Genomic DNA, 21,472 nt, shown 5'->3' with positions numbered 1-21,472 from the left:
GACTATTAGTATCTTGAAAAAGAGTCGTTTATCTTGACTACGATTGATAGTATGCAAAACAGACATAACGTTACACCTCGAGATTAAAAATGATTGGTCCCTTAAAGGTTAAAGTTCACACAACAAGGTCCACCGAAAAGGTACTCAGTCATCATCATCATCATGGAAGCCGTCGAGTTGGCAGTACAAAGTACACACACACGGAACAACTAACCCACCAAGCCACGCTCACAGATACCCTCAGACGTGTCGTCCTTCTTCTTAGAAATCTTCTTCTGGATCTGAGATGTCAGTGTAGAAGACCAGCGGTGTCAGCATGTCGTGGTTACAGGGCAGCGTGTCGTCTCTGACGGGACAGCTGAGCACTTTCACACGGGAGCTTCTGACCGAGGGCACAGAAGAAGTCTCGGGTAAGATCCTTTGGTCGCATTAACGACTTGGTCAGCCAACAGTTATCATAAAAGAAAGTAACCAACTTACACGAGACTATGGTCCACACTACGCCGCCCCGATTGTCAACTGGCACACCCACACCTTGTCATAATTTTAATTGAATTATGCTATGGGGATTGGTCAGGGAAGAGACCGACCGACGTTCCATTTAAATGTTGTCCAAATTGTGAATCTTCTTTGTGGACAATTAGTTGTGAACCAGGCATTGCCACGTTTGCAAAAAATGTTCACATTTTTGACTGAACAAACTTGTTTCAAAATGAACAATGACAGTATTATTTTTCATAAACAACCTGCTACTAGTATATAAGTTTTGCACAACATACAGTGCATAATTTTTTTTAGGACAACAGACAAAACTCCTTGAGTTAGTTGCCATCTTGATCAGAGTGCTCAAAATTTCTTTGCATTATGTCTGTTTGTGGGTATACGTGTACCTCAATCGAAAGCAGACTATGCAGGAAAATTGCCCCAGTTTGCAAGTAATGGAAGCTTCTACCTGGTCATGCCCTGTGGTGGTTGTAAAAGTGTTTCAAGGCCACCAATGCCCAGTCCCTTTCAACACAATATTTATAGGACTACAGTATTTCTGAGTGTAAAGTTGTTCATATCATAGGTTTCATGAGAATACAGCAATGGCCGCCCAAAAGGCAAACCAGGTACTAGGACTAATGCGGAGAACCTTCTCAAATCTAGATGAAATGTCGGTCCCAATTCTATACAAGTGCATGGTGAGGCCGCATTTAGATTAAATTAGAATACACTAATGTCGTTTGGGGACCACACTTCAGTGGAGACCAAAAACTGCTGGAGAAAGTGCAACACAGGGCAACGAGAATGGTACCTAAGCTACAGGAGCTTCTGTATTGCTCTAGGCTGGAAGAGTTGAAGCTGCCTTCGCTAAAGCACAGAAGGGAAAGAGGGGATATGATCCAAGTATACAAAATTATGATGGCACATGAGCGGATCAACCCTGAAAATTTCTTTCAAACCAGGCAGTGCGAGAAAACCAGAGGGCATAGTTTGAAGCTAAAGGTGCCGATTGCCAAAACAACACTGAGACACCAGTCCTTTGCAGTAAGGACTGTACAACCTTGGAACTCCTTACCTAGTACAGTTGTGAAGGCTGAAAGCGTTAACAGTTTTAAGACGAGACTGGATGACTGTTGGAGCAAGAGAAAATACCTAGAGTGAGGAGAGTGTGACTACAGGCTGATAGCCTTCTACACTGAGGGTTTCTCAAGGTATTCTCAAGGTATATCTGTGGAGTGGTAGCCTTAGTCATTAATTGGTCCTTCACTGGAGACACTGCACCTGTCTTGTGTTAACGTTGTCGATATCACCACATGTGACACAATGTCACATGGTCTCTGGTTTCAAATTCACTGGGCAGAAAATTGGTCTTCCCAACTTTCCCCAACATTTATATGTGTGGGCAGTCCTCTTTCCATCATATGTACCAAAAATATAGGTGTGGAAATAGTACAGTAATAGTAATTTTGGTATTAATTTTAATAGCACAGGAGATTGTGCCATCTAAATGTGTAGTGATATCACTTTGTGATGATGCATTCAAGAATATCTGTAAATCATATTATGAATGGAGGTATTGTGATTACTCCATACATGTTTCTGTATTGATTAGATAGCAACTAGTAAGGGACACTGGACATTCAGTATACTGTATGCTAAAAATCTACTACTAAAGTAACCCTATGATAATCTTTCCTTATTGTCTAATATTGTGTTACAAATTTTTGAGTTCACCATCAAATAGCTTAATACATATCTCAGCTAACTTCTGTTATTCAGTCAAACTTGTCTAAGATTAAGTAAGAAGTCCATCCGGAAAAGTGGTCTTCTTAGACAAGTGTTCTAGTTACAAGTATACAAAAAGCATGATGATCAAGGCAGGGACACAGATTTCAAAGTTCATGTCCTTAATACAGACTAATGAGTATACTGTACATCAAACACGTATATGTACAGGACACATGAATACAAAATATGGAAAGCTAACAAATGTGAAACTACACTGTATTCATTTAGTGTGAATACTTGTCTGTTTTGGTGTGCGCCATTGCACGCGTGAAAATGACCTGGTCGTCACAGGCAGAGATGGACCATATTCGGTCCCTAATAATGCCTTTGCAATTTCTTTGGACAAGTGGCCAGCTTAGGCAGGTCCCTTTCCCCCACTTAATCTAAGAGTAAGAGTAACAGAGCTATCAAAATGGCAGCTATTTTCTAAGTGCTCTTGTCTTAAATCTAATACTGTAAGTCCCAGCCTAACTCACAGCATTCTGTCTTTTGCCAAGTAAGCAGGAGTAGTATTAGCTGTAGCAATTTATGCTCAGTCTCTCTCAGTTTTCTTGCATGTTGATTTTGTCACACTGAAATATTAAGGCATAATCTGTGAAAAAACTGCAAGACAATATTTTTCCTTTCTGGTATATGTTGTGTCAAACTATGGGTCAGTTTATCCTGTGAAAGCAGCATTCTGCTGTACCTATACAGACAAGAACTTTGATTTGTTTATGCATCTTTCCAGATAAACATTTTGTACCACGTGTCAGTTTTGCTCCAAACATCAAAAACTTCTGCTTCAGTTACCTATTCAGAATATATAGTTACTTGCTGTGGGTGTGTTGCTTGGCTGTGTGACTTACACATCATACAGTAGGGTCGTCCACCTTTAATAATTCAAATTACCAGCACCTTTCAAGGTTTCCACTTGGTGGACTCATAAGTTCGATACTGTAAAACTTTATGGATCGTTCAAGGGTGTTGTATATGTAGGTACCCCCAGTACTAGCCAATGCAGTTGCTGACACCAGCCATAAAACTACCTGTTGTTTAGTTAGTTAGATTCTTTTGCTTTGCACTCTAACTCTTGTACTACAGCAGTCAGGGTGGAAAGATATAATCACAGTAGAAAGGTAACAACAGCTCTGTATAGGATTATGAAAAGTGCATTAATCATGTCAATTTTATACAGTACTGTATCAGATAGACTGTACCTGTGGAGACTGTGATTGAATATGAATTTGCCTTGGACCAGATGTATACTAAAATGTACACTTTTCTCTTTGTCAACCCGTTAATATGATATGATAATCAATTCTCTTTTTTTTTATACATTTGTACCTGAGTTACATGCATTTTACATGTACTTATTTCTTTAGACAATGAAAACCTGAATAGGTACAATGTAGTACATGCTTCATGTAAATCTTGGCCATTCCTTTCTTGAATGCAAGAATGTTTGGGAACCAAGGGTTGTTCAAACTACCCATGTATCTTGCACCTGTGCTATTTGATCCTAAATATGAATGATGACATGGTCCAAAGAAGATGGCCACACCCACTGTTTTGATTATGTCCTTGAAAACAGGATGTTCTGACTGATGGTGCCATATTACACCAACCACCTGCCTATCTTGTATCCTACTCACTCACATGTAGCATGTATTGTTCCTCATCTTGCATTTGTCTTGCATTTAGGTTAGAGAGATAGAAGATATTTCCTGTCAATGGAAAATAGATCACAGCTTTATTATAGTTGTTATTTTGATCAAATCTGTCTAGATTAAACATGAACCTTCCAGAGGTTGTAAAATTTACTGATGATATGTAGTAAATGATCAACCCAGGCCGGGGGTACTGCTAATATCCATAAATTTATTTATAGAAGTCATGCTCACAAGACCACATGATTAAGTTATAACATATCTGTTCAAGCCAGCTCAGTAGTGCCACTTATGTTTGTAAAGTTACCCAACTTACAGCTCTATGTAGTAGGCGGGGTGTTATACCCAAATACATGTATGTTGCAGCATTGCAATGATTTCTGTTTTATGTTCCAGACGTTGACACAGAACTACGTCTAGCCAAGTCAAAAATCCAGAATTTGGAAGCTGCTGTGCTGACACAGTCTGCAGAGGTGAGCTTAGACTCAGTTAGAGCCTTTCTGAATATTACTTTTTTAAAAACCCAGTCGTATAATATTTTGGAATATCAGAACACACTTTAAATGTTACCCTTCCAGTTGTTTTGTTCTTGACAAATTATGTTATGTTTCTAAAATGAGGTCCTTCAGGACTTTAAATCACATGCCATTCACATAAGAATTGAGAAAAAACTGTTCATTGAAAATTTTTATAGCTTATCATGGGTTGACAGCTACATATATATGCAAGCAGATCCCATCCACATCAAAGCAAAGTTTCTTTTTTTAAAGAAACAACTGTTAGATTTGGCAAGAAACTATGTGCCTTTCCTCAAAGAACTAAGCACACACAGATTAATAGTTGTTACTGGGAGACAAAAGGACAACAGCGATTCCAGACATGTCAGAACGTGATAGTCACGTGTATGTAAAGGCAAGATGGCTATCATAAGTGCCATTACCCCATGATAAGGATGCTTCAATATGCAGTTATGCTGGAGGGTTTGTTTCAAGCCAATAAAATGTTGCCAACTTTCCTGTTAGCATTGATTTGGCATACTAGAGCATGCAGGCTCTGTTAAGTCACCAAGCAGGATAGAAATGCATTGTTGCCCAGATTACCATGGTAGCCGCCTCCCTTGTAGCTGCACCCACAAGGACAGGTACTTACCTATTGACTGGGGTTCTTCACATGCTTTGCTGCCTCCCTAAGCATTGTTCAGGGCTGCAGTCTCATTGGTCAGAAGTCAGGTGACGGATTCACATCCTGTTCTCAGACACACAGATGTTGCCGCTGCTCACGGGCTATGTTTCAGTTGCAGCCAGGAAAGCGCCTTGGCTGGTCATGTTAGTTTGACCACCACAAGCAGCCATGCCAGATCTCTTACTTTGTTTTCTGGAAGGACGGTATGTTGGGATGTTTCTCACAGCAAGCTCTATAGATGTGTATCAACTGATCCTAGATGTGTATCAACTGATCCTAGATGTGTATCAACTGATCCTTGTGCTTGTGTTGCAATGAATTAATCCACAGTGTCCTTCCTGTGCTGTTTTCCAGTGTGATCGACTTAAGCAGGTCAATGCGGAGCTGGAAGAAAAGGCAGAGGCAGCTGAGCTGCAGGTCAAGCACATCTCCACAGAGTACCGGGCACGTCTGGAGGAGAAGGAGGTTAGTGTGGGAAACTCTGGCTTCACAAAGAACTAGAAATACTGGAGTTTGTAGAATATGTGTAAGATGTAACCTCAACTTGATCAGTTGTGAAACTGTGTCTTTGCAGTTGTTGGCTGTAATGAGGTTAAACAAATATTTGGTCCTTTTGCCACTTAATGGTTCTGTAGCATAGGAGAATTATCTGTTCTTTACAAGATGATTCTAATGGATTCAGTACCAGATTTTAATTTAAGTAAATTTTGTCAGCTGCAAGAATTGAAACCTCCATCTGATGAATAACATCTGTATCTGTATCTGTATAGCCGGTATAACCGCCTTTCGGCGTAACACACCAGCTTCGTGGGTACACGGCGCGGCGGCAGCTGGCTATATTACACCGATCGACTTGTTACACCTAACCCTTGAACTTCTAGCTCTAGACATTGTTTAAAGCTATCTATTGACAATGCCCCCACTGTACTTGGTGACAGTGAGTTCCACTCTGCGATAGTTCTAGGAAAGAATGAATTCTTGAACACCTCAATCCTTGGTTGATAACTCTGGTACTTGAATGCGTGGCTATTTCTTGTTCTCTTCTGGGCTGGTATTAGGTACTTAGTAGTTGGGACAGCCACCATCCAACATGACTTGCATGTGGTGTATTAATGAAGTTTAAAGTTAAGAATTTATCTGAATTGCCACAACAGTACTGGATGCACGCAATAAGACCAGCAGTATGGAAGGTACTTGCCCATAGTAATTGTAGTTCTCCGTGTAACAAACATGTGGTAATGTGGTAATACCCTGTGTTCTGTGGCTGTTGGCAAAGTCTGTGTTGTCAAAGAAGTAGAACCCACCCTTTAATAAGCTACCGGGCATGCTACTTTATCAGACCCAGAGTACTTTTAGTCACTATTCACGTTTCTTCTTAAGTTTCTAAAGGAAGAGTGCCAGTGATATGCCCACCTTCTAAACTAAGACAACTGTAAACATCTAACAGGCTCTCATGCTTGGTAGCAAATGGTATTCCTGATAAAAGTAGCAAAGAATATAGAAAATTCCCCTGAACAATGGCAATTATAACAGGCCACGCGGCTGGGGGGATTCAAACGTGAGGGAGCTGCATCAGCTTGCCTGGATTAAGTTACCAAATTACAGCACAGGTGTTGATAATGGACAAAAGACCCTCCATGCTTTGGATCCCGAGCACTTTGATCCAGGACGCAGGCTCAAGTACTAGTCTGCTCTTCACAAGATGTATCAATAGGCTCAGCTGTCCTGGAGAGGGCTTCAACTGTAACGCCACATTTCACGCCACTCGGCCAGCAAGATCCGCCATTTTACAATATCCTGCTCTTTTGTAGAACCGTTAACGGTACATGCTGGGAGGAAAATTTGAATTTTTGCCATTGTTTTTAAGAGAATCTTCTGAGCCAAAGGTTTAGGTACCGTTAAGACTGAGTACTCTCCTCCTATATCGAAGGGAAAAAACGTTATAATGAGAAGAACAAAAGAAATTCAAATTTTTGAATTCCAGTTCATCTGTTAATCACATATTGATAGAAGAATTTATCCTATTAGTACTATTATTCCTCACATCAATGGGTAAAAGTCTTACAAATGGAATGAAGAATATTTGATTGTGGTAGAATTTATCCATCTAAAGCAGAAAATTATTTGAAAGTGTGATAATTATTTGGTGTTATGTGAAATTACAGTAATTAGTAGCTATAGTTGCATTCTCCTTTTTTGGGACAGAAGAAAGAAACTTTATTCCCTCTAGGTATAATTTCCTACATCACTAAGTCTTGTCTGTTCTTGACTATCTCTGTAGTTAATACAATGTAGATCAACATTGTAAAGATCTTTCTTATTCTTTCCTTGTCACAAAAAAAACTAGACTATTCAGACACAATGTCAGAAAGGGTCACACAATGAAGCCAGCTAATAGGCTTAAGATGGGATAATGGTGTTTACCACTGGATCATCTATTTCAATTGTGTTTGTTTGACTGTGGCTGCAACTTGAAATAAAATCCTGCCTCTTATCCTCTATAATTAAATCTGTGTTAAAATCCATTGTTCATCTTAAGTTTGTGGAAAGGGTCTGAAAGCATCTGACCATGTGGAGTCTCTTGGAATCAACCACATTTACTAGTACATGTACCATAATGTTTTGATGAGTGACTTACAGGCTGTATCCTGGAAGTTGTAACCTTGCCTAATTGAAGCTTGAGAATTTGACATGGACCTCATTTGATGATTTGATCCATGCCCATGTCAGCAAGTTTCCAGGCATATGTTGGCTATTTATGAAATTGTTTCCATCATTTTTATTCTCAACATTTTTTCACAGGCTGAAATCAATGAATTGCGGCAGTTGCAGCTGAGTTCACAGAGTGCACACAGCCATGTGCTGACATCAGACACCCTCCACACCATCCCCCACTCCTACAGCGACAGTAACCTCCACACAGGAGATGACCTGGACTTCCATGATGTCATCTCCTCACAGATGGAGATCAACCGTCTGTCTAATGACCTGGCTCGTCTGCGAGCAGAGTGCCAGCACTGGAAGAACATGGCATCCAAACAGGTACATTCTTTGTTTCATTTCTGTGTATTTTGCAATTACATTGTACCTTTGTAATTTTTAATTGTGAAGCCATCTTTCCTGGAGGTGAAAGATTTAAATTAAGATGTATGATAGGCAGTAAGATTCAGTCTTTTTTAGGAATAAACGTTTGTGTTCATTTTTGTGACTATATTTTGTGCTGAATTTTTCAAGCTCAAATTTGCCTATTCCCATTTAAAGAAGCTCACAGTGTACGCACCATGTTACCTTCTCTCATGGTGAACGATGTATACCCTGTCTCAGGAACATGCAGATCACACCACGACACCTGAACAGGTGTCCCAGCTGCACAGGGACCTGGAGGATGTGTCCCACCAGGTGCACATGTTGAACAAACAACTGGAAGCTGTGCAGGCGGAAAAATCCAGCCTGTCCCTCCAGATGACTGAGCTGGCCAAGTCCAAGGCTGGACTGGCAGAGGACCTGACCAGAGCAGGGGAGGAGAGACAGCAGCTTGAGGCAGAGTTGATTGGGTCACAGTCAGACTGTAGTAGGCTGGAGAAAGAGCTGGATGTGTACAGGAGGGAAAAGGCTGAACTGCAAGAACTCGTCACAAGTAAGATATGCTAAGCTGGCTTATTGAAAGTAGCTGATAATATGAAAAGTTGGAAATGTAATGAGTTTATACATTGTTACAACTGCTCCATGTATGGTGTTTGTAGGTAGAGTACATTCATCTCCATATATTTAGTACATTCTCCTGGTAAACGAAAATGGACGTGACAAACTTCATGAAAGGTAATAAAAATAACATCCCATCAAAGCAAGGTATTTTTAGAATTTAAGTTTTTTTAGTTGTCAGTAGTTACATTGTAGCATGTAGGCTATATCTAGGATAGAATGTTAGGCCATGTTGATTTGATTATATGGATGACATCCGCGCGCGCATGAATTTTCGGCCGTTTCCAAAAAAAAAAAAAAGTTTTCAACCATACTGTAAATCATACAAAACAGTTGTAAAATGAGTAAAAATATACCGTAAGTTACAAAAAAATAAGTAAAAACTATACCAATGTCGTAGAATGCTAAAATCAAACAAAAAAAGACGAAATTGTAAGGAAATGAACTTGAAGACTAGATTATTCGCCAAACCATATTCTGTCCCATTTGTTCAACCCTCAGAACCACGTAGATTTCATAATGAAAACAACTTTTTTTTTTTGCAAAACTTTTTTTTTATTCGCACGCGCGCATCAGTTTTGGGGCTCCCGGAGGATGTCATCCATATAATCAAATCAACATGGCCTTACTTGAAAATGATTCTGTAAAGTACTGGTACATCAGTCTTTGCACATCACAAACACAGTTCACACTTCTCAGAACAGGACATCATACAACCTAAATACCCTGTGTTGTGTTCCAGGCCTGCAATCTGAACAAGACAAGCTCCTCCATGAGAACAAACAGGTCAGCCATGCCTTGAATGCCACTAAAGAAAGACTTTGGGAGGAGTTGGAATCCCATCATGTACAGTGGACTTCCTTCCTTTCAGTCTGCTCCTGCATTTCCCCAACTTCTGCTGAACTCAAATTTTCTAATCTGTAAAACACTGGTCTCTGCACCAATAACATCCATGTTGTAAATGCTGCAATGCTTTCTACCTTGTGCCTGAAAAGATTACTTCATGATGTGAACATAGAGGATTGCATGAATACCTTGAGAAATAAGAAATCAAGAATTTTTGCCAGAATTATCATTGGTGATTATAGCTTTATGGTCAGGGCTATTTTAGTATGTTTAGTACATCTCTAAAGGGGCAATGTACAACTGAGATACTAGTATATGACTTCTCTAATACATGCAGATTTCAAAAACAAAAAAAATACACTGCTGCGTCTGCCATGAAACTTGTACTTAAGCACTTATCTGATGTACTACTGCGTGTTGTGTGGAGAGTTGAGACAGAGTTGTTAAATCTCCTGCCCTGCTCTGCCCAGGCCTCCACCAGCACCATGCTGCAGGACCTGCAGGATGTCAGGGAGAGATTCAGGCAGGAGTCAGGCGACAGACTGGCCACACTGGCAGAGAAGAGGTGTGACATTGCTAATGAAATGGCCGACATCGGGGAACAGGTATGTGAGACATTATTTCTATCCAGGATACCTTTTCAGAGACTATATCAGTATATGCTGCTAATTTCAGTGACACGAGGGTCATTATGGCTGCTTTAGATATCTATCTCTGTACTACTTGTGATATGTTAGAGTCTATAGTCTTTCCAGAGACTCAATCATTGTCTTCACTACACTTACTGCCCATGTTAGCTATGGAAGAATTGTGCTGGCTGCTGTAGTAAGATTAATCATGTCTATGCTTTCAATACTCCTCAGTGTAATATTAGATAGAAGAAGAGCATCAAACTTCCCCATGAATCCTGTATGTACTGTGTAAAAATTGATTAAAGCTGTATCTGTGCCATCTTCCCCATCAGATATCAGAAAGCAGGAGTGTGGTTGCAGCACTGGAGGCAGATTCTGACGAGGTTCACCGTCAGACAGTGGAGATGATGGAACAGATGGGCAGTCCACAGCACAGGGAGATCACACAAAGGATTGTGGACTCTCTGGAGGAGGAGAACAGACTGCTACACACACACAACCAGCAGCTACTGGCACAGGTATGGGGCACTCATAGTGAAAATGAACAATGTAACACTGTTTAATGTATGTTGGAAGCAGAGCCAAATTGTAATGGTTCCGATCAAGTTTAGATGAAGGCAATGTAACAGTTACATCATTACATGAATTATAGATTGATGTGATTTATTTCACAGGTGGAAGAGCTGGAACATTCTGTCTCCTCTCTTGTCAGTGAGAGAGAGCAAGATGAAGACATCATCATGACTCTTAATCAAGAGATCAACACATTAAAAGGTGAGTTTGATTTAAATAATGACATGAACTTTTGTTGTAGGTGTATGTATATTATGTATATGAGGTATAGTTAGGTATGCACAGCAGAGTGGTGGAGGGTTGCTGCATGCATCACTGTCCAGCTCCAATATATGACCTCCATCATGTTTCATTTTGTAGGAAACCCAGTTGGTGACATGACCCTGTTGAACCAGCTGAGAAGGTCTGACTCTGAGCAGACCCTGGGAGCTTCAGCAGACAGCGACACAGAAAGTGCTGTGGAGAAGAACACATCCCAGGCACAGGGCACATCAGCCCTGGGGCACATCCTTAGAGTACAGGACAACACCAAGCACAAACTTAGCCCCTTCTCCAAGATGCCAAATGACGACACAGAGTATGACGGGTCAGTCAGCTCACACATGTCCTCTGAGAGTGACCTGCGCAGTTCAGACCTCAGTGATGCTGTATCTATCCTACAGGTAAGGCTTTTCTCATCAATGGGTGTTGGACAATGGAGTGTAGTAATAATATATACTACTCAAGATCATGTATCTTTAATTATCTTTCTGTTATACTTGTTTTTTTCTCAAAACTGTTGAAATTTTATATTCTGTGACCATTGAGATAATTCATCATTTCCCTCAGAACCAAGTACAAGAGTATGAGCGTGAGATCGAGCACTTTGAGATGGTGAAGTCTGACTGGCAGAATGAGAAGGATGCTTTGGAGTCTGTTCTGGTGAAACTGCGAGACCAGCTGAAGGAGAAGGAGTACAACCTGTCAGTGCTTATGGCCCAAAAGGTAGCTTAACATGGATGTTATCTGGATATAACAAGATGTCAAAGTTGTTGAAACAGCTTGGAAGTTATCCTAATCTGTCTAATATATATATTTATGTATATTACATTTTTGCTATGTTGACTTTGTTGTGATAAACTCTGTGCTGAGGCGTTGTGTTGTTTTGATTTCTCCAGGGTCTGATGGACCTTGAGAAGCGGCAGGGGGAACAGGACAGTTCTGCAGAGGAAGCTGAGCTGGACTCTCAGGTGCAGCAGCTGCAGCAGGAGCTGGAGCAGCTGCAGGAGGCCAAACAGCTGCTGCAGGCAGAACAGGTGCACAGGAACATTTTCATTTTCCCAAAATGTAACTTGCTGTGTTAACCAAGTTCCAGCACATGCAGCTGCTAGGATTGAACTTTTAATGCTGATTATGATTGACTGCTGTCATGTTGGTGCTAAGGTATACAGGGTAAAATTTCTCTATTGTTTATAGAATCCTAAAAAGAAGCAGCATCCTCTTGACATTGTAAGGTACAAGTTGTTTCTAACTGAACTCTGATATTTTCAGAACGACCTGCAGGAAACTGTTGATCAGTTGAACATGAGCAGGGACGACTTAGAAACATCTGTAGCCAGTCTGAAGAGTGAAAAAGGTAACAACCATAACAGTTACAAAATGCTTTAGACACTGTCAGTGGCTCATACATATAGTTAGATCTAGATATACATCTTTGTCTATGAAAAAACAGATTTCCTCACAGCTCTATAAGGTTTATAGATCATCTTTTTCAAGTCAGAGCTTTGGATTACATACTGCATGTTATGGATAATTTTAGACTGAAGTGTGCCATCTTTGGTGTCCCAAAAGTACTATTTTGTATGACTTTTCTCAAAACTGTTAATTTGTCAAGTGTTACAGTACATTATGTCATATATATTGAACCTTTACCTGTACTACAGGCAATGTGGAAAACCTAAGTATTGAGCTGGAAGACCTGAAAACTCAGCTTGTGACAAAGGATGAAGAAGTTAATAAAGTAAATGAGGAAAAGGAAGTTCTTACCCAGGAGTTAGAAACACTTGACCATCAACATGAAGAGGCCTTAGCACGTCTCATTGAAATCAGGAATCAGCTGACAGAAAAACTGGAGGCATCTGACACAAAGTTACGACAGACCAAAGAGGAAAAGGACAGTTTGGCTCTTGAGCTTTCAGAATTGAAAGACCAAAACGATAGAAACATAGAGCTACAAGAAGAGGCAAATCATGAGAGAGACGAGTTACAACAGCAGATGTGCCTTCAGAAAGAAGAGCTTGAAAACGTCAGGAAAGAGTTAGAAGATGTACAAGTGAAGTATAGAGACTACAGGGAGGAGACTGCAGAGTTGGAGGATAAGGCTGGGGAACTGAACGATAAGTTGGAACAGATGGAGGTGGAGCTGGCAGCATTACGGGATGAGAGGTGTCAGATGGAGGCAGACAACAGGCAGACAGTAACTCAGCTGGAGCAGGAAGTTCAAAAGTTACAAGAAAGTCTTGAAGAAGCAAGGCAGGCAGGAGAACAGGGGAAGGAGGATGAAATGCTCCAAGCACAAGTGGACGAAGATGACAGTTTATCAAGTTCTCCATCGAGAGAAGATGAGCTTAGGAGACAACTACAGGAGCTACAAGGAAAGATAGATGCACTCGGGAAAAGTGTGTTGGAGAAGGACACTCTTCTTGACGCACTGCGGGAGGAAAAAGATAGTCTCCTGACTGAACTACACCAGGGGGATAGGAAGCTGGTAGAGCAGAGCAGGCAGTATGAGAAGGCAATCCAGGAACTTACCAAGGCTAAGGACAACGATGCAGGCACTCTGGAACAGGAGCATGAAAAACTGGTCAAACTCTGTCAGGAGAGAGAATTCACCATCACAGAGCTGACAGCAAAATGTGAGCAGTTACAGGAGATTATGAGGACACCAAAGAAATGCTGCAGTCCACTGTTGATGGGCAGGAACAACTTGCTGACATGTTGAAAGGCAAGGATGCTGACATTAGCAGCCTTAGGGATTTAAACACCTCACTCAAAATGGAACAGGAACAGTTGGAAAAAGTTGTAAAAGAAAAGGATACAGTAATTGAACATTTAGAGGGACTTGAAGGACAGATCACTAGATTAAGAAATGAAAACCTAAGTTTACAGGATGAGCTGAAGCAAAAAAGTGCCTCACAAAGTACAGGAAGTACCCTTGACATCATTACTGAGTTGGAATCTGAGATCACAGAATTAAACCAAAGGTTGTCAGAGCAGGAAGCTGATATTGGGGAATTAAGTGATATCATCACAGAAAAAGATGTGACCATCAGACAGCTAGAGGAAACAATTGCCATGCAAAAGGCAACCTTAGAGGAGTTTGAAAATGTTGAAAAACATCAAGACAATGAGGTGTCAGACATCTATACAGGATTGAAAGAGAAAGTGGAAGAGGTGGAAAGTAACCATGTTTGTCATTTAGATGTAGAGGTCCAGACAGAGGAGGAAAAGGTGTCCATAGAGCAGTCTTCAGAAAAGTTAAGGCCATGTGAAGAGTGTGCAAAACATTTGCAATCTTTAGAGAGGGTTGAAGTGGAAATTCAGAAACTCAGAAAAGAAAATATTTCCCTTACCTCACTGGTGGAACAGAAAACAAAGTTGGTTGCAAATGATAGGCTTATAGGTGAAGACAATATGCAGGATAAGATGCAGGCTTTGGTCACAGAGAAAGAGCAGATATTGGGAGTACTCAATGAGAAGATGCGAGAATGCAGCAGTTTGAAGGGAGAGATTCACAGATTGGTAGATGAAGTCACTGCAGATAGAGCTTCTATAGCACAACTCAATGAGCAGAATAAAAGCTGTCTGAACAACTAGAGGGACCAAACAAGGACATGAGTAAGGAGGCAATTCAGAATCTGTCCAGAATTATCAATGATAAAGACATGGAAATTGAAGCACTAAAGCAGAAGTCAGACACATTGCTTCAAGTGTTGCAAGACAGTGGGGAACAGCAAGGGGGAGCCTCTACAGCCCAGTATCACCAGGCTGTACAAGAGAGGGACATGCTGCATGTACAGGTCCAGGCCTTGTTGTCTGAAAGGCAGCAGTTGGCTACTGCCATCAACACTCAGTACCAGGACAATGTGCAACTCCAGGAAGTGGTCAGAACTGTTCAAACAGAGCTTGTCAATGACAGCTATAGCAACACTAACCTGCAGGTAGACTATAACAACTTGGTTCTGCAGCTGGAAGAGAAACAAAAGGCTGTGAACACTTTGCAGGAAGAGGCTCTGAAAATGAGACAGATGCTGCAAGACATTACCAAAGCCAAAGACAGACTCTTTGAAGATAGAAAACAGACAAACTCCCTCGTAAATGATAATCTCCAAGACTTAAATGAGAGCATTGAATCCCAGGCAAAATCTATCGAGGAAAAAGACTTACGAATCCAGGCCTTAACAGAAGAAGTTAAGACTGTTGCAGCAACTCTTGCGACGAGGGAAGGAGAGGTCACCTACCTGCAGGGACAGGTGCGTAGTCTGACCTCCCAGGTGCAGTCTCTGCAGGTGGAACTCAGAACACTGCAGGAGGAGAGTGACAGGAACGTACACAGGGACTAACGACAAGGACACAGAGGCACAGACGCGGCTGGAGGTCAACAAGAAGCTGACTGCATTACTGCAGGAGAAGGAGCTGGAGAATACAGGGCTGAGTGAGAGGGTGGGAGTTCTGGAGAGGTTGGTGAAGGAACATGCTCAGGGGGCCTCACATGCACAGACTCTCATGACTGAGGCTGAAGACAAGCAAAAACAGGTGAGTAACAGGTGGTACTACCATTTAGTGTATTTATTCTGCCATTACTAATTCCTATGTTTGTATTTTGACATGCACCAAGTTGCCAACCCATGGGGTATCAAACTGAACAATTACATGTATAAGTCAAACAACAGTCAGTTATCCTGTATTAAAACAGAGTCTCTTGAGTAATTGCAGGTCAACAGGTATTTAAATTCTTTGGTTTCTATGCATTTGTAATCACAATGATGTGTTAACTGTCCCATCACAACAGATCAGTTCATTGTTGGAGACCAAGAGGCGACTGGAGGGTGAAGTGGGGAGACTCAGGGAACACCTGCTGCAGGTGGGCAACCTGTCCTGTGTATGCTTGTTAACATGCATCCTTTCACAAAACACTAATCTCAATGGTAGAAATGTGGCTGGAAGAGAACTACAAGAATGCAGTTGTTGTCCTACATGTTTGCCAGTATATGTGTCAGTATGGCAGCTGAGTCTATGCTAAGATATTAGTCAGGTCGTTTTACACACTGCATGCAACTCTTGACAAGGAACTAAATGGCTAGCTTCAGCTCAGAAATCATGATGAATGAACAGAAGTTGACTATCCTCTCTACTTGTACAGGTAGAAGATGGGTACACACAAGAGGCTCTACTTGCCGAGGAGAGAGAGAAGGACCTGAGAAACAGACTGGCTATTGCTGAGGAGAAAGTCTTTTCATCTTCCAGTGCTGCAGAAAGTGCAAAGTAAACATTTCTATCAACTGTGGATTTTTGATCTTATCAAAGTGTGACAGGTTGTAACAATTTTTTTTTAGTAAATACTAGTAATTGATTTAAAGGTAGTAATGCTCTTGTTTTGGGCAACATGCAATGACACACACACATGCAATCATTTATGGTGACAAAGATGCAGGCAAAAGTACCCTTTGATATTTACATTGTAGTCTCCTCCTCATAACAGTTACTTTGTATTACTCTTAACATGAAACTTCCTGTGTGCAGCCTGCAGGCCAGTGCCCAGGTGGAGGACCTGCTGGGACAGATCCGTGCGCTGACAGCCCAGCGAGACACAGCCAACCTGCAGCTGTCCCAGGCACAGGAACAGATCCAGCAGTACGCGCTGTCCCTCAGTAACCTGCAGGTCGTCATGGAGAGGTTCCAGCAAGGTGAGGCATACTTCAGGACAGATGTTAATAACCTTACTTATTAGCGAGCATACATACAGTCACTTAATGAGGCAATAGAAACCAAATAATCAGTTGTTCTTTTTTGGCGTCATTAAGTGTATGATTATATACTTTTATTAACATTTAGTGTTTAAACTTCTGTAAATTTTGCCATGTCTTCATAGAACATCAGATGCTCCTGTCATAGATATCTGCCTATATTATAATCAAGTCGTGAATTAACTGTTTTATTCTATTTTCACCTGCAGAAGAGAAGGCCATGTATGCATCTGAGTTAGAGAAGTACAGGAAAGATGCTGAGCTGGCCAGAGGACAGCTGGAACAGTTGGTCAGCAGGAGTGCAAGCTTGCAGGTAGGCAACATGAGAAAAGCATTCCTACAATTACTTGTTAGATATGCCTTCAACATAAAAAATTACACATACATGTACATGTGTCTCTATATGAGCTTCCCCCATCTTCTACATTTTACCTCATACCATTAAAGTAGTGAGATGCCTGCAATATTTTGTCTTTCACTCCTTTCGCAGAAGGAACTGGATGAAGCAAAGGAGGCCTTGGAGGGTGCAGCTCGATTGACAGAACAGATGGACAGGAAGGAAGAACAGATCACAGCTCTACAGCACGAAGGTGAGTGGTTCTTCTATACACACAGTGCTACTCTGATGAATGTAAAAGAAAATATTTAAAATCCATTAGGCCACACTGACTTAATTTATGGATGACATCCTCTGAAGACTCCCAGACTAGTGCGCACAGGCAAATAAAATAAAGAAATTCAATTTGATACAGTCAAGTTAGTATCACTGTTGAATTTTTGCCAGTCAAAGACAAATGTGCAGTTAGCATTTAAAGAACTACAGACTCCATACATAACAGAGGTAATTTTTCCTCCAATGCATCAACAGTTAAATGAGTACCAGTAAGTTTTGACAGTAGCAATAATATATTCATTTTGAAGATTCTTTCATACATAATAATGGGGAACTGTTTTGCAGGGTAACTGTAAATATATATGTACATGTGTGTAACTTGTGTTGAAATTACAATGAGCAGTAAATAGTAAGGGATAAGTACTTTTTGACCTGTTTGCTTTAATCTGACAACTACTATGTGGTGGGAGATCTGTGGTGGCAGCCGTGGTGGTCAGTGGTTGGTGCTGATGGTCAGTGGTTCCTATGGTGTGGGTGTGACCCTGTATGGATGGTTGTGTAATCTCAGCTGGCAACTGTGAGTCTAACTTCACATCCTCACGGTGCAAGCTGGGATCGCTCAAACTTCTCAGCTCTGCTTCAGTCCTTCTCTTGTGTTTACTCAGCTGAACCTGGTACACTGGCACAACTGCATGTCTGGTCATTTTCTTTTCAGAGACTTTTGTCTGTCTAAGGAAATTAAGGTTTCTTGCTTTGTGACTTGTTGAGAAGTGGTTGACTTCCATCTGCAGTACTACACGTTTTACTTAATTTTCTAAATGCCAGAAAGGTCAGTCTATTATTATGTATGCAATAGGTGTGCTCTGGAAAACTCATGTTGCCTCATGGTGACTTTTCTTCAGGAAAATAGCTGGTCAAGCCTGCATGGTAATCATTCATGTCAGCTGTACATTTAAACAATGAGATAGTTATCTGACACAGTCATGAATCATAGTTTAGCTATTGACATACTAAATAATTATGATTGAGTAGACAAATTAGTTGCCTGTAATAGTTGTTGTAATAGTTGTTGTAGATATATGTAAATTCCACTTTGAGTCTCGATGACCTCATTCATGGTTTTTCCTGTTGCTGTATAACTTTATAATATGGTCATATTTTACAATCTTTTACCATCTTTTTATTGTGTAATTGGTGTGAAATAGAATTGTTTTCTGTTCTAAACATAAGTGTCCATTTTTGTCCCTGATCATGAGAAAAGGAACTGGTAATGACAAGGTCAAGTTGTTGGTACTGATTTTATGATTGTGTGTTTATGAGTATCTTGAGGCCCAAGCATAGGATTGTTACAGATAGTTAGTTATGCAATGGCTGCACCCCATACCATTACCATGTGTAGAACAACTTAACTTGTACTGCCAAGAACAATCCACAAGAGGCCCAGATTGCCATTGATGCTATATCTGTCCATATGATTGAGGCACTGGGACTACTGCATCAGGAACTGATTGGATGGGAATCAAATCAATCTGTTCCTCATGCATGGCTCACAGTGCTGTCTTGTACTGCCAAATCAGGACATACTAAGCCATTTGACAAAAACATGCTGTGGTGAAGTACAAGTAATAAATTACAAATTGCAACAGTCCATCAAGGTTTAGCCAAGATTTGTTTTGAAAATGTAGAAAAGTAAAAATTCTTTGGATTCTCTTAACTTTTGGCCTCAAACTAAGGGATATGGAGCATTATGTGTACATGCATGTCAATTGTTACATGCATAACTGCTATTTGGGGGAAATTTTTGAAAAGATGTTGACTTTTTATAGTATTTGAAAAAGTATGTTGATAGTAACAGTCCTTTATTTTGTATTGGAGGTCTTGATGTCTGAGTAATATTTTGCAGCAAAGCAACCCCAGTCAACCCCTTTCTAAAACAATGCTTTTACCTGGTTGTCTGTTGAATCCTTTGCTTGTATGATCTGACATGTATGCTGTAAACCTATTGATTGACAAGTGGACAAGGTGTTTATACCTGGATGTCCATGTTCCTCTGTCTCTGCAGTTGATGAGCGAGACCACACGATAGAGGAGTACCAGCATAGGTTAGATCAGCTGGCATCCAGCAATGAGGCAAGCGTTGAAAAGTAAGCACTGAAATTCTTTATGGATGAACTCAGTAATTAGTTGAAGCATACATGTATACAGGTGGTACATGTATGTCACCAAAATGACTGTTGAATGAACATGTTAATTTAGATGGGGCAGTTGAAACTTCCCTGTGCTTTGAGTAGTGGGAGATTTCAGGAAGGACATTCCCCATGCCAGTGGTTGTTCTTTTGGAAGCAACACTTGATTCAAGTGTCCATATGTTTGTTGAACCATTGGGATGACTTTTGACCTCTTCATGTTTCCAGGCTTCTAGTGAAGAACCTGTTCATGGGGTACTTCATGGCACCACCCAACAAGAAAGCAGATGTCCTCAAGCTGATAGGAAGTGTCCTGTCCTTCAACATGGAGGAAATGGAGAAGGTAACTGTTCTCCTATTTTAGTCAGAGTATATCTTTTCAAAAGACATGACCCTAAGGCTTGCACTGTATGCAACAATGGAATGCTTACATATTGATGAAACTTTGCTTTACTAGAGTATATGTTCTGTCCTCAGTGGTACAAAGCATCAAAAGCATCTTTTCTGTTGTGACGATTGTACATGTACATTTTATGTCTACAGTGAACATCCATAACTATTCAGTATAGAATTAAAGACAAGTCCGTCTGTGTAACATGTGGCAGGTGGGAGCAGTGCCCAGGAAAGGATGGCTGACAGGATGGTGGGGGAGTGAAGGAGGACACCTCTCCTACCCAGCATCCTCCAGCATCTCCATCAGCAGTCAGGGCTGGCACCTCTCAGTTGGACTCTGTAAGTATCTGGCCTTCTTCTATCACAATGTTCAGTACCAATTCATGAAGAATTGTGTTGTTGTCAAGGACATCATTAGGTACCTTAAGACACTTGTTTCAAGCTGTTCAGATTGCCACAATGACACCATGCCATTTTGCAGTCCTTTACTCAGATGTTTGTGAAGTTTCTGGAGACTGAGTCCACCCCGACGCTCCAGCCCAGACTGCCTGCTGAGGAGATGGCACGAGAACAGCAGCAGAGGAGGAAAGTGGGGAATGAAGGACTGGCGTTCAATCCGTTCACTGCACCATTACGGTCCTCAGCTGCACCTGCTGCACCAGCAGGCCCCGGGGATGCCCATCCCCTGATGAAGACAGTGCCTGTCCCAATGTTGACTTCTGCCCCTCTGCTGGTGCCTGAGCCAAGCACTGCAATAAACACTGTACAGGGTACCACCTCCAAGAACAGTGACAATGTTCTCAGGGAAATTCTACAGCAATGAATGCTCCTGCTTCTGAGAAAGTTTCTCCTCTACATTGTCATTGGGTATGAACTATTACTGGTGTGAAGTAAGAGACATCTCATCAGTTTGGTTCAAGTTGTTCTGATAATGGAATTGTCAGTTATCTTTTAAGAGCTACATTAAAATGTAGCTTTAGATTCAATCCCTATCTCAGTGTTCGACTTGATTCTTTAGGTACCTGATAATTGAAATTTATATGTGAAGAGCTATCTTTTGGATTTTGTTAGTACAATGTATCTTTAAGTTGATGAGCACTGAAAAGTCTACTTGGTTGTAAATTTGAATTAATAATATATTTATTTACACCACAGTGACCAACTTTGCTCTGTAATGACTCTTGCTGACAGCAAGTCTGTTGCATCATACTGCAATCAGTATGTGTGATTCAGAATCTGTTAAGTAGAATAGAATTTGCAAACCTTGCTCACTTGTTACATCTGCCAACACCCTTGTTCATCTGCAGTCTATGTATGTTGCACTAATTGTGCCTGTACATATACTAGTGTCCCATTTTGAGAGGAGCAAGAGAGTGGAGTAAACAGGCCTTTCATGACAGGGTTGATAGTTCTAGAA

At 40.9% G+C, this 21,472-nt stretch overlaps 1 protein-coding gene across 1 annotated transcript; it reads left to right on the top strand.

Moving 5' to 3' along the window:
- The first annotated feature begins 128 nt into the window (after positions 1 to 128).
- LOC109469057 (thyroid receptor-interacting protein 11-like) lies at positions 129 to 21,101 on the top strand. The gene is given in 26 exon segments (XM_019767443.1): positions 129 to 410; positions 4,320 to 4,396; positions 5,460 to 5,570; positions 7,908 to 8,147; positions 8,430 to 8,742; positions 9,550 to 9,653; positions 10,124 to 10,258; positions 10,618 to 10,803; positions 10,960 to 11,059; positions 11,219 to 11,520; positions 11,687 to 11,842; positions 12,016 to 12,153; positions 12,389 to 12,473; positions 12,781 to 13,761; positions 13,764 to 14,690; positions 14,693 to 15,444; positions 15,446 to 15,652; positions 15,909 to 15,980; positions 16,260 to 16,381; positions 16,640 to 16,803; positions 17,073 to 17,176; positions 17,354 to 17,453; positions 19,539 to 19,620; positions 19,891 to 20,005; positions 20,268 to 20,423; positions 20,537 to 21,101. Coding segments are annotated over 26 exon segments (6,165 nt in total). The 5' UTR covers positions 129 to 316; the 3' UTR covers positions 20,879 to 21,101.
- Positions 21,102 to 21,472: the final 371 nt, after the last annotated feature.

The sequence above is a fragment of the Branchiostoma belcheri genome, unplaced genomic scaffold (genome assembly GCF_001625305.1).
Source record: "Branchiostoma belcheri isolate BF01 breed outbred unplaced genomic scaffold, Haploidv18h27 scaffold20, whole genome shotgun sequence".
Lineage (NCBI taxonomy): Eukaryota > Metazoa > Chordata > Leptocardii > Amphioxiformes > Branchiostomatidae > Branchiostoma > Branchiostoma belcheri.
Note: the sequence above shows the minus strand (reverse complement) of the source record. Positions and strands in the feature narration are given on the sequence as shown.